Source organism: Nycticebus coucang, chromosome 2 (assembly GCF_027406575.1).
Source record: "Nycticebus coucang isolate mNycCou1 chromosome 2, mNycCou1.pri, whole genome shotgun sequence".
In the NCBI taxonomy this organism is placed as follows: domain Eukaryota; kingdom Metazoa; phylum Chordata; class Mammalia; order Primates; family Lorisidae; genus Nycticebus; species Nycticebus coucang.
In genome coordinates, this window is record NC_069781.1 from 175,027,438 (window position 1) to 175,040,495 (window position 13,058).

The window sequence follows — 13,058 nt, forward strand, 5'->3', positions numbered from 1 at the left end:
TTTTGGACCCGTCTGTACCATGCTTTTCTGTTTCTGTTAAAATCTGGCTGTGGATATTTAGATTCTCAATATGTCTCCCTGGCCATTTTGTTCTGTGTTGAAAATACCACCGAAGTGTGTTTTGAATACTAATTTGGACATAATATCGGAGTATATTTTTTCCTCAGGCACTGTAGAAATAAAGAGATGGTACAATTGTATTGCAAGCTCTATTACCCTCCCTGTCACAGCGTGTACTATGGACAGAGGATCTAGGCACAGCAAGAAGAGCATTTTCACTTAATAAGTAAGACATTATGAAAAACATCAGATGGGCAGAAAACTTCCTGTGTCGCACGTGTCTATAGTGGCTTGTTCATCTAAAAGGAATGGCAGACAGGATTACATGGAACTGGACACCAAGACCAGTGCCATGGGCCATGGGCCACCAGTGGGGAGAAGGGTGTCTGAGCACCTGTAACACTCCTGTTCCCTCAGATTAAACACAGGTGGCTTCTCTCTCTTGAGATCGTCCAGGACAACCCTGGCCCTTCTCAAACGAGAGCTGCCATTGGAGATTTGCATAAAAGGCATCTTCGCTTTGGTCACTGAGAGTCTTTTCTTCTGTAGCCAGTTTGTGCTGGTCCATTCTCACGGTCTCAAGATACCAACCAAAGAAGAACTGTGAACACAAGTCCCTGAGATCGATGCCTATTTTCCTAAGCATTTGTGAGTTTTTAGTTAAGATTAAAAAAAACAACGGAAACTTCAGTTCTGGGGCGATGAGGAGATGAATCAACATCTGCTTCTTTGACCTCATGTGGATTGGGAGTTAAGTGCTTTGATGAATGTTATTATCAGCAAGACAAGAGCAGAATAGAAGAGGGGCTTCTTCTCTGGCAGTTCTGGTTTGGTGCATGGCTGGCTGTGAGCTGCCACCAGTGCTGGGGGGTCAGTCTCACTGGGCAGAAGGCTGATAACACTTCCCATCTGGAACTTAACGGTGTTTTTGTGGTCTCCCATACTCCACCAGCCTTCTGTGACTTCCCACTTCCTGCAGACAGGACAGCCCAGAACAACTATTTTCACCACTCTTCCCAAGCATACAAGCCCGCATGGACTTTGGTGGCTCATCTGCCTGTTTCTCCTCCCTGTCTGCCCTTTCCTTCATCTCTGCTCCTCCTCGGTTGTGAATCTCTTTACTCTTCTATTTTTCTTTCCTTTTATTGTTCCAGGTCCCCATTTTCTGACGTTGCACCATTAGTTATAAGAACTGCTAGATCTTTCCTCCTCAGGGACCACCATGCAAATGAGCCCTGTAGATTCTCACCACCTGTGACAATTGCTCTGTGACCACAAGGGAATAAAATCCTGGGAGAGAAGGTCATACCACACAGAACATCCTTTTAGGACCTGGGCCCCAACTCCCCCAGTTGCCAGGAGTGATGGCAGCTGCCAGCACACAAGTGGTCCCTGCCAAGGAATTGCCATAAGCTAAAAGACACCACCTTGCCCAAGACGGTACCCCTTCCTTGTGGGAAGCCTTCATCCCATGACTAGTTGATGCAGGGGGACAAAGGCCCAGTCTTTGCACCTTCTTTCAGAATTACTCAAGAGACCACACTAGCTCTGGAACTTTCCAAGAATGAACTGAGACCTCTATGTTAGTACATCGGAGTTCACAGTCTCCCTCGGCCCAGGGCAGCTCCCTATACCCATCCAGGTGTTGTTCCCTATGGGACCTTTTGCTGCAAATCTCAGTCTCAGAGTTAATCTTTCCCAGCAAACCTGACCTACCCGACCCTATCTGTGTGATGATGATGCTGATGACAGCAACTCATACTCACAGAGCACTTAGTGTGTGTGAGGCACTCTGTCCTACAGGGGCTGCCCCTTAGGGTGGGAATGTTACCCTCCCAGTTTCGAGATGAACAAACTGAGACTCAAAGAGATTAAGCAACTCACTGAAGGAGGAGCCAAAAAGTGAAAGCTTTAAACTCAGCTCTGGTGACTGCAGAGGACCACCAGAACAATCCTCTGAGGAAATCTTTCTGGAGGTCAATGTTTTGACATCAAGGTTATCTTGTATGTTAGCACCTCTCTCCGTGGCTACGTAAGCATTTTGCCCACACGCCATAAAACCACTTGGCACATCATATTGTAATCAGCTTATTTTTTTTTTTTTTTGAGACAGAGTCTCAGTATATCGCCCTTGGTAGAGTGCGGTGGCATCACAGCTCACAGCACCCTCAAACTCTTGGGTTTAAGTGATTCTCTTGCCTCAGACTCCCAAGTAGCTGGGACTACAAGTGCCCATCACAACACCTGGCTATTTTTTGGTTGTAGTTGTCATTGTTGTTTGGCAGGCCCGGGCCGGGTTCAAATCTACCAACTCCAGCATATGTGGCTGGCACCCTAGCCACTGAGCTACAGGCACTGAACCTGTAATCAGCTTTTTTTTTTTTTTTTTTTTGTAGAGACAGAGTCTCACTTTACTGCCCTCGGTAGAGTGCCGTGGCGTCACACGGCTCACAGCGACCTCCAGCTCTTGGGCTTATGTGATTCTCTTGCCTCAGCCTCCCAAGCAGCTGGGACTATAGGTGCCCACCACAATGCCCGGCTGTTTTTTCGTTGTTGCAGTTTGGCCGGGGCGGGTTTGAACCCACCACCCTCGGCATATGGGGCCGGCGCCCTACTCACTGAGCCACAGCTTTTATGATGCCGGTTCCCCTGAGAATTTGAAGCCCCTTGTTAATTTGGGGGCACCTGCTGCCTAGTATACTGCTCAGAATACCAGGTGCTCAATATGCTGATCGAGTGGAGAGGTCCTGTCTTTGTAATTGGGAAACCCAGTGACATCTCTCCATAGGAAAACAAAGTACAGGATATGAGAGCACAGTCTCTGGATTTCCATCATTTGCTCTCACATCTTGGTTTTGTAAACCTCCATGGGCCTCAGCTTTGTTCTCTATGAAATGGGGGTAGTATCGTTTACCTCTTAGCCTCAATAGTCGTAAATATGGTTTACGACTATTGTGAAATATTAAAGGATACCATGTATGTAAAGCACTTAGCCCCATGCTTGACACATCGTGAACACCCCGTGAGTGTTATCCATTATGATCACAAACCACAAATCATTTCTCCCCAGGCCCCAAATCAGAGAAATTAAAATGGAGGTTTCCAGATTTCTGCCATTGTCTTGGGGACCTTTCTAACAGTCACAAAGCCCTATGTGAGAGCCCTCCCCTAAAGGGCTCATCCCTTCTTGAACACTGTTCTTTTTTTTGAAACACTCTCACTCTGTCACCTTGAGTAGAGTGCTGTGGCATCATCACTCACAGCAACCTCAAACTCCAGTGTTTCAGTGATTCTCTCAGCCTCCCAAGTAACTGGGAGGTGCCTGCCACAATGCCCAATGAGTTTTTCTGTTTTTTTAGCTTTCACCTCATTTACTTAATCACAGTGTTAAGACATTTGTGTTTATACTTGATAGATTTGACTTGCACCCTTGCAATATGCTTCATAGGTGAGGTCCTACCATTAACCCTCCCTCTATTGAACCGCCCCCCTCCCTTTCTATCCCCTCCCTTCCCTCCTTCATCCTGGGCTATAGTTGTGATTCATCTTTCATATGCAAATGTGAGTGGTTATAAATTGGTTTTACAGTAGTACTGAGTACACTGGATATTTTTTTTTCCATTCCTGAGATACTTTACTAAGAAGAATATATATTTTTTTATTAAGTCATAGCTGTGTACATGAATGCGATCATGGGGCACCATACACTGGTTTTACAGACCGTTTGACACATTTTCATCACACTGGTTAACATAGCCTTCCTGGCATTTTCTTAGTTATTGTGTTAAGACATTTACATTCTACATTTACTAAGTTTCACATGTACCCATGTAAGATGCACCGCAGGTGTAATCCCACCAATCACCCTCCCTCCGCCCACCTCCCCCCTCCCTCCCCTCCCTCTCCCCCTTCCCCCTATTCATAGGTTATAATGGTTATAGCTTTCATATGAAAGACATAAATTAGTTTCATAGTAGGACTGAGTACATTGGATACCTTTTCTTTCATTCTTGAGATACTTTGCTAAGAAGAATATGTTCCAGCTCCATCCATGTAAACATGAAAGAGGTAAAGTCTCCATCTTTCTTTAAGGCTGCCTAATATTCCATGGTGTACATATACCACAATTTATTAATCCATTCGTGGATCGATGGGCACTTGGGCTTCTTCCATGACTTAGCAATTATGAATTGGGCTGCAATAAACATTCTGGTACAAATATGTTTGTTATAATGTGATTTTTGGTCTTCTGGGTATATACCTAGTAGAGGAATTATAGGATTGAATGGCAGATCTGTTTTTAGATCTCTAAGTGTTCTCCAAACATCTTTCCAAAAGGAATGTATTAACTTGTATTCCTACCAGCAGTGTAGAAGTGTTCCCTTTTCTTCACATCCACGCCAACATCTCTGGTCTTGGGATTTTGTGAGATGGGCTAATCTTGCGGGAGTTAGATGATATCTCAAAGTAGTTTTGATTTGCATTTCTCTGATGATTAAGGATGATGAGCATTTTTTCATATGTTTAGGCCATGTGCCTGTCTTCTTCAGAGAAGATTCTCTTCAAGTCCCTTGCTCAGCCTGCGATGGGATCACTTGTTCTTTTCTTGCTTATACGTTTGAGTTCTCTGTGAAGAAGACTATTTTCTAGCTCCATCCATAAACATAAAAGAGGTAAAGTCTCCATCTTTTTTTAATGCTGCATAGTATTTGGCTCAAAATATATTTTATATCTATACCATTCAATTGTTATCTGGCATAATGATACCAATAAAACACATACATGGAAATTAGAAATAATGTGATTACTCCATAACTTTCAAACCAGTAAGATCAATTAATAGCTAATCAACCTATTGATCTTTAAATAGTGACAAATTGACAGCACATTCCATATGCCAAATTTTTTACAATAAAGTGCTGCTTATTAATTATTTTTAGTTTTTCTATTTTTAGTAGAGATGGACTCTTGCACTTGCTCAGGCTGGTCTCAAACTCCTGAGCTCAGACAATCTACCTGGCTCGGCCTCCCAAAGTGCTAGGGTTACAAGCATGAGCCACTGCGCCTGGCCCTGAACATTATTGTTTATGAGTGGTCCTTTGCAACCTATAGAATACATGAGAATATGTACCTGGGCTAAAGAGACTTTCTGGGCCGGGATATGCATATTAGAAATAAGCAAATACATGCCATGATGATCCTGACATCCACCCCCAAATGACTGCACTCACGGCTGAGTCAGTCACACAACAATTACTGACGTGTGGGGAGAAGATAACCTGCCTTCAACCCTAAAAAGTGAGGCCTCATGGTCTTCACTGAATTTATCACACATGAATTCAGAGTGTCTTGGAGCTATTTCATACAATGATAAGAGCTCATGATTTGAAGAAACACAGGATGTCCGCTAGTCTTAGGTTTTAAATTTCCTCCATGACATCTTTCACAACCTTTACACACATCCATGGTAAGCAGGAATGTGATGGCCTATCATATATTTTTATTAGCAATGTAGACATGGAAGTCAATGGCATGAGCACCATATTTTCAAAGGATACAAATCTAGAAGGAAGAGCAATTTTTTTTTTTTTTTGGATGAAAGAATTAGGATCCGAGAAGAGGCAGACAATTCAAAATGATGGACTTAATTGAATAAAATCAATTTTAGTAAGGGGAAATATGATCCTTTGGACTAGAATCAAAAAAATTCAACTGCCCTAGAGGACAATGAGAGAGCTTTTCATTTTCTTATCTATTTAATCATCATCTATTCAATTTTACCCTGTATCATTCAAAAAAATGATTTGAATTAGCTTTTAAAAAAATGATAGATCAGTAATTCTCTAAGCCTGGTGCCCAGATGAGAAGCATCAACATAACCTGGAAAACGCTGGAAATGCAAAACCTTAGACCTTGAGGTCTTGGACTGCAGAGATAGGGCCCCCCAAAACTCTATGTTTTAACAAGCCATCTGGGAATTCTAATGTACAATAAAGTTTGAGAACCATTGTAATGTAGTAAAAGATTTTTAAAAATGGAAACTCCAAAGCATTCATAAGTTAAGATGAAGTTGAGTGTTAACATGACATAGAGAATGAATGCCACAAATTTAGCTTCAAGCTTCCTAACAGCCAATGCAAAGAAAGAAACATAACTAGTTTATATGCCATATTAGGCCTGTAAGACCCATAAAACCATATATCTTGTGCTGAGAGTTGATGAAAAATTCTTCATAAAGAAGTGAATATATGTTGTAACAAATCATATGCTCAACAATATCCCTCCAGTAATTAAAACAATGGGCTTCTGAAGATTATTATTTCTTTGGCAATCTGTCTCTTAATTGAGCCAATGATGGGGTAAGACAAGGGATTTCCATTGACCATAAGATCAAAGTATAAGATAAGGCTCTGTTGATTTGCATCATTAGAGGGAGATTTTCATCAGCATGTTCTCTGTGTCATGATCTGATGATGTTTGGATTCCCACAGTGCTGAGAAAACAGAAAAACTGAGGACAGAATAAGATGGTAGGAGCCCTAAAATTCTTTGATATGAGCAGCCTCTGCCTTCATTTTACCAGGAGAAGAAAAGACAAGGGCCCTTCTCCATAGATGCCTGTACCTTCTTTGCTAAACTTTCTTGTGCCAGTCTGTGTCTCAAATTGGAAGATTAATGTAACTTTAGCAGTTAGTGATGTCTTTGAAGAAATCATTTGTATCTTCATTCGACATTATGAGCATGTCAAAACTATCAGCATGGGCGCCCATAGCTCAGTGAGCAGAGCGCTGAGCACATACACCAAGGGTGGCGGGTTCGAACCCAGCCCAGGCCTGCTAAACAACAATGATAACTGCAACAAAAAAATAGCCGGGTGTTCTGGTTGGTGCTTGCAGTCCCAGCTGCTGGCACACTGAGATAAGAGAATCACTTAAGCCCAAGAGTTTGAGGTTGCTGTGAGCTGTGATGCCATGGCACTCTACCAAGAGTGACAAAGTGAGACTCTGTCTCAAAAAACAAACAAACAATCAGTATAGCCCAAAAGACAAGTTCTGGGGACAAGGGCACAGCAGCCATACATACCATGGTTTATAGATTAACACAGTGACAGCCTAGTGTTCAAAAACTCAAGCTTGGCAGTCGCACAAAAAGGGCTCCCAGTTCTGGTACCAAGTTTATGACCTCAGACAAGGTACTTTACTTATTCTTTCTAGGTCCTCAGGTTTTCTTTTTTCTTTCACAGTATGGGGATTAAAATGGCCCATCCCTTAATGCTTAACAAGTAGCCGCAGCATCGTGGGGGCAATGTTTGCCGACTTTGGTAGAGCACAGAATAAGGATAGCCAAACACCTCTCAAGAGACTTTACAGGTGACATCCCTTACTGAATAGATAACAGAGAAGAAAGTATGAAGGCCAAGGCCAGCTTTCAGCTTCTCCATAAAACCTAAGTATCCAAGTCAGTGTATTTTGTCAAGACCGCTATGCCCTCTTTACCTAAGCTTTGAGTTTAATAATATTTGAAGCAGCAAGAAAGTTGGGGAGAGAGCTTCAGAGAGTCAGCCAAGGTCCACAGCTGACTGACGGCCACTCAGGGACTGAAACCCATGTACCGACTTGTGTTTCTTTTCACTATTGCCTCTCAGTCTTATCCAGGGATCTTGAAATGACTGACATTAGTAACATTTGGTTGACTTGCCCTTGAGATTTCATGGTGTCATGGGATATAATATACAATAAACAAGGAGTTTGGAAACCTTAACTCAAGTCTCAGCTCTGTCACATACTAATTGTGCCGCCTTTGACAAGTCAGTTTTCTTCGGTGAGTCTCAGTGTTCACATCTATGTAATGGGGCAATAATATCTGCACTTCTTGCTTTTCGTGGCTTGTTACAAAATTGAGTGAGATTTGTATGAAACCATCTTGTCAACTATGCTATGGCTATGTCAGTGTAAGAAATGGTCATTATGTAAAGGGAATGTCCCCAGATAATTTTACTCTATCTTCTCTCACATAGATTGTCAGATTCCTCATCATGCATTTTGAGTTTTTTCAGAGCCTCTTTCTCAAATCTCTGCCTTCATTTCTTCAGAATCCTGTGTCGCAATAATAGCGCTTTTAAACTTAACCTCTGAGTAATAATTTAGTATGGGAGGAAAACAGACACAGTCTTGTATGATTTATTAAAATTATACCAGCCTTTGAGAAAAATTGGATTACCTAACAGAACATTATGTGCACTCTTTGCCACTTTTTTTTTTTTTTTGCAATGATCAAATGTTTAAGAGCTGTATAAAAATTTTTCTCTCTATAGGGGCTTGAGTCATCAGGCAAATCATTTGCCACCCCCAAACAATTTCCAGGTAAAAATAAAACTATCTCAGAGAATGCTGGAGACTGTAATTGTGAAGGTGTAGAATTTGATGTTTTTTTCTTTTTCGGTTGTGATGGAAAAAGAAAAGTATTAGACAGTCCCAAGTTTAAGTTCACTATGTACTATGTGTCCCTGAGTGTAAATAACTTATTATCTCTAAACAATGTTACTTGTTTTGTTGGGATGTGGGGGTGGGGGAAATAGAGTCAACAATGTCTGTCTCAGTGGCTGATTGGAGCGATGGATTATGGTATTTGTTTTAGTTTGTATTGTTGGGTGTCATGGGAGACCACTCTGGCACCCAAGTAAAGAAGTTCCGTTATAAACGCTCATCCCCAGTAAAAAAGAAACTCGTGGGAATCAAAGATCAGAAAGTGTGATAGAGCTGAACCAAGTCTAGAGACAGGACCCTCTCACTCTAGGGACCTCAGCAATGAGGGACCATAAAGCCTCACCCTGGTATAGGCTGCTGGGTTGACTCTATTGATCTTTGTGTTTTTATCTTTTCTTTTAATTCTCCTACCTGCTGGCTTTTTTACTTATGCTTCCCAAAGCTGAGGTCAATCAGGCCTCTCTAGCTCAATGTTTTCAACCTTTTTGATCCCACAGCACACTTGAACCTTCAGTTAAACTTCCTAAATTCTGTGGGACACTTAAATGTTGTTGATCAAAAAAAGAAAAAGAAAGATCAAAAACCAGAATATACTTACGGTGCTTTGAACTTCTTTTGTAAGAAGAAGTTACATTAATCTAATTAATCTGAATTAATAATTTAATTAATGAGCTTTAAACATTCTAGCAGGACACCCACATTCCTCCCACAGAGCACCAGTGTGCCGTGGCGCCCCAGTTGAAAAGCTCCTCTCTATCTCATTTCTATCTTTTGACACCCTTTCTGTTGCTCAATTGTTCTCTTGGTATGTTTCCCAATTCATATTAGTAGTTTTTGAGAGAACACCCAGTTCTCGGACCAGCTAAGTTATTTGTAAGAAGGAATGAGTTCATGCCTAGATTATGTGTGGCCATGTCTCCGACCCTGGGCCCACCTTTAGTGCAGTCAACTCTCCAAGAGAGGGAAGAGATAAGGAGTTACAAACGTTGCCCTTGAACGCGCTCCTTCAGCCAGGCTGGTGAGTGGGGACGTTCCCATAAGAGGCAGTAGAAGGCTTGGGGTTCTAGACTTTGCTTCACTTCAAATCCTAACTTTGACATTTTTCTGAAGATGTGACCTTAGGTGAGTTACTTAATTTTGCTGGATCTCAGCGTCCTGATCTGAAAAGAATGCATGTGAGGGTTCATGCCTTCTGGGATTATCCTGAATCTTAAGTAACAAGTAAAGCACTTGGCACAGTTCCTGCCACAAATTAAACCCTCAGAAAATGCTAGCTGCGTCCATGTCAAGAGGAGGTGGGTGGGTAAACACCAGCGGGGAGCAGGTCTGATACAGCCTGTGAAGGAACTCCACTAACAACCGTCCACCTGCCCTTTGTGTGTGGAGGTAAACAACACTGATGTGGCTGCTTCCTGGTGAAGGTGCTGGTCGCCATGACCTGAAAGAATCGCCAAGTGCCTCACCAACGAAGCTGCATGCTACAAGCTTTTTATGATTTTATTATATTATTATTTGTGGAGACAATCTCTCTCTGTTGGCCGGGCTAGAGTGTTGTGGCATCAGCTTGGCTCACAGCAACATCAAACTCCTGGGCTCAAGCATTTCTCCTGCCTCAGCCTCCTGAGTAGCTGGGACTATAGGTACCTGCCACAATGTCTGGCTAATTTTTTTATTTTTAGTAGAGAAGGGGTCTGACTCTTGCTCCGGCTGGTCTTGAACTCCTGAGCTCAAGGCTTCCTCCTGCCTGAGCCTCCCAGTGTGCTAGGATTACAAGCATGAACCGGGGAGCCAGGCCACTACAGGCTTTTAAAATTCAGTATTAACCCTTCTGCCTGGGATTTAAGTGTCTGGCTCTCAATATACAATCACCAGGCCCGATTCAAACTGGCAGGCGACTAAAGGTAACCCATCCACTGCCTGGGATGAACCCTTCTCCAGCGAGCCACCAAGTTTGCCAAACTGGCAAGTAATTTTTTTCTGCTATTTCTCCACCAGGGTCTTGGGAAATCATTGGTGTTCACGCAAAGGTAAACACAGTGAGCTAAAATATGGGTGAAATGAGAGATGTGTGCTTGATTGGTGTGGAGACATTGCTTTTGTTGTCAGACAGCGATGCTTTATTTATTTAGTGTGTTAGGAAATGGGCTATTTTGTAGATAGTGAAGCTTTTCCACATCAGTTCTGAAACTATTTTTAACCCTTAAATTTTTAAAAAATGTTATGTTTATTTATTTTTATTTTAGAGACAGGATCTTACTATGTTTTGTGCCCAGGCCAGACTCAAATTAATTCCTGGGCTCAAGCTATCCTCCCCCCAAAGTCTCCAAGTAGCTGGGACTATCGGCACACACTGCAGTGCTGGAATGACTAACTCCTTTTTCATGGGAGTCTTCCTAAAATGTGTCAGCTACTTCTGCCTTCTAAACTGAAGATGTGAATTTGAAGGCTACCATCCATTAAATGTTTACTCTGTCCTTAGTGCCACGTTTAAGCCCTTTACATCTCAGCACAGGTTATCCCTGTGAAGTCAATAGTGTCAGAAACCCCACTTTACAGATGAGAAAACTGAGATGCGGAGAAATTAAGGAACTTATTCAAAGTTACGTAAGAAGAAGTGATAGACTTGGGATTTGCATCCAGGGCTCCATGAGCTCTTAAGAAACTCTTAAGCTCTGAAGGCCATGTTACTGGTGAACATTTTGATTAAGGAATGACCAGAACAAATGCTAACTAAACATCAAAGCAAGATCTTTACGGATCTGTATGTCCAGTGCAGAAACATATCCATTACTCTGAGGATTCCTTGGCTGCTTGTTACAAGTAATTAGTACTCAAACTGGGAGCACATATTTCAGAATATCCATGACTTTCCTTCATTCGGCAAACATTAGTTAAGTACTTACTATATTTGGGGGGTCTGTTGCATGCCACACGTTCAAGAAGCAGAGAGATAGGCGGTATCCAGCTGCCTTCAGGGAGAGCACGTTTTGGAGAGACACCAACTGGGGTCATTTGTGAAACTTGACTGACTCATGGTCATGAAGACTTTGAGATGGGGTTGACTTTGGCACTCACTCTTCAAGGAATTCATCCCCTCTCCTTTATGTGGTCTCTGTGGATGAGATGGATGAGTGAGACCAGGGGATGGAGGTGGAACTAGACACTTCCTTGGCTCCAAAGAGGCCAAGGAAGAACTAGACAAGATGTGCTTGAGAAATAGTTCAAGGCATCTTGCTTGGAAAAGAAGCTGTGGTCTATGGCTAATGGGCCTTGGGCCAGCCTGAGGGGTTTGGTCTCTATCACCCAAGTCTTTCTTAGATGGTGGCTTATAAAAACAAGAAGTGCTTTAGAAACACCTCTACTGGGGTGGGGGAAACACACGTGCAGTGGGGAAGTACCTACCCGTGTGAATGGATGTTAAACACAAGTTCCAAGAGTAGTTCTGAAAAAGCAAAAGCATTTGGAGCACTGATAGCATCACTGGAAACACCTTTGATATGTTTTCATGATGACTTTCTTATTTCAAAAGTCATGTGTGAAGAGAAAATTTTCATCTCTATTTCTCCAACATTTCTCAGCCAGAGACACCTTCGATTTCTGAAACAAGCACTGCAGTATCCCGTGTCCATCAGGCCCTCTCTTTGATCTCTCTCCTTGAGTCTCCCTCCTCCAGCAGATCATAATATAGTCTCTTGCCGTTTCATGTTTACCATTATGGGTGCCGTGACGCACAGTATTGGCTCAAACATGTGTGTTGATTGAGGAGAGACAACTGGTTGTTTTAAGGACTTTTAAATGAGGGCTTCTCATTCTCCCTGTCTCACACCTTGGCTGGCGGCCATTGTGTCTGGCTGTTTTCCATGCATCTGCTTCTATCTACTTCCTAGTATATATTTTACCCTTGATTAAGTGCTGGCTTGCCTAATGATTGGACTAGCCGATACGTGTTTTTAGAGTAAGGGTCAACAGCCTCTGAGAGAAGATAAAGGGGACCTCTTTTGAATTAGTGGAAACTCTGCAACTACCATTGTCATTGCCAGAAAAGCATTACTTATCTGCATGGAGATAATTCAATTTTGCTTTCTTGGTATAACATCTAGCTAAGTGGCATTACTGTTAGAGATGCTTTGCCAGAAGAAAAAAAAAAAAGAGAGAGAGAGAGGGAGGGAGGGAGAGAGGAGAGTGGGTGAAGGGTGAGGGAAGAAAAGAAAACCAGGCCAGTGCTTTAATTTGATCTCATGTTGTGTTTTCTCTCTTTTCACATTTACTCCTCACAGTGGTTTAAACTTCATTGACTTGATGGTTCGACAGGGGAATATTGACAACCCCCCCAAGACTCCTCTGGTGCCGGGATTTGAGTGTTCTGGGATTGTGGAAGCTCTGGGAGACAGCGTGAAGGGATACGAGGTAATGTGTTGACCGTGAGTTAAAGGACAATAATTCATCTGGGACCCACTGAGATGATAAAAGACTGTGCGAAAAAGTATCTGAAATACCCTATGACATGTATCAT

At 42.4% G+C, this 13,058-nt stretch overlaps 1 protein-coding gene across 1 annotated transcript in view; it reads left to right on the plus strand.

Annotated features, from left to right (window-relative positions):
• The window catches only part of VAT1L (vesicle amine transport 1 like), a 160,691-nt gene that overhangs the window by 13,126 nt on the left and 134,507 nt on the right, over positions 1–13,058 (plus strand). The window contains exon 2 of the mRNA XM_053608873.1: positions 12,823–12,952. Within this exon, the coding sequence (XP_053464848.1) occupies positions 12,823–12,952 (130 nt within the window). The remainder of the gene's footprint in view (positions 1–12,822; positions 12,953–13,058) is intronic.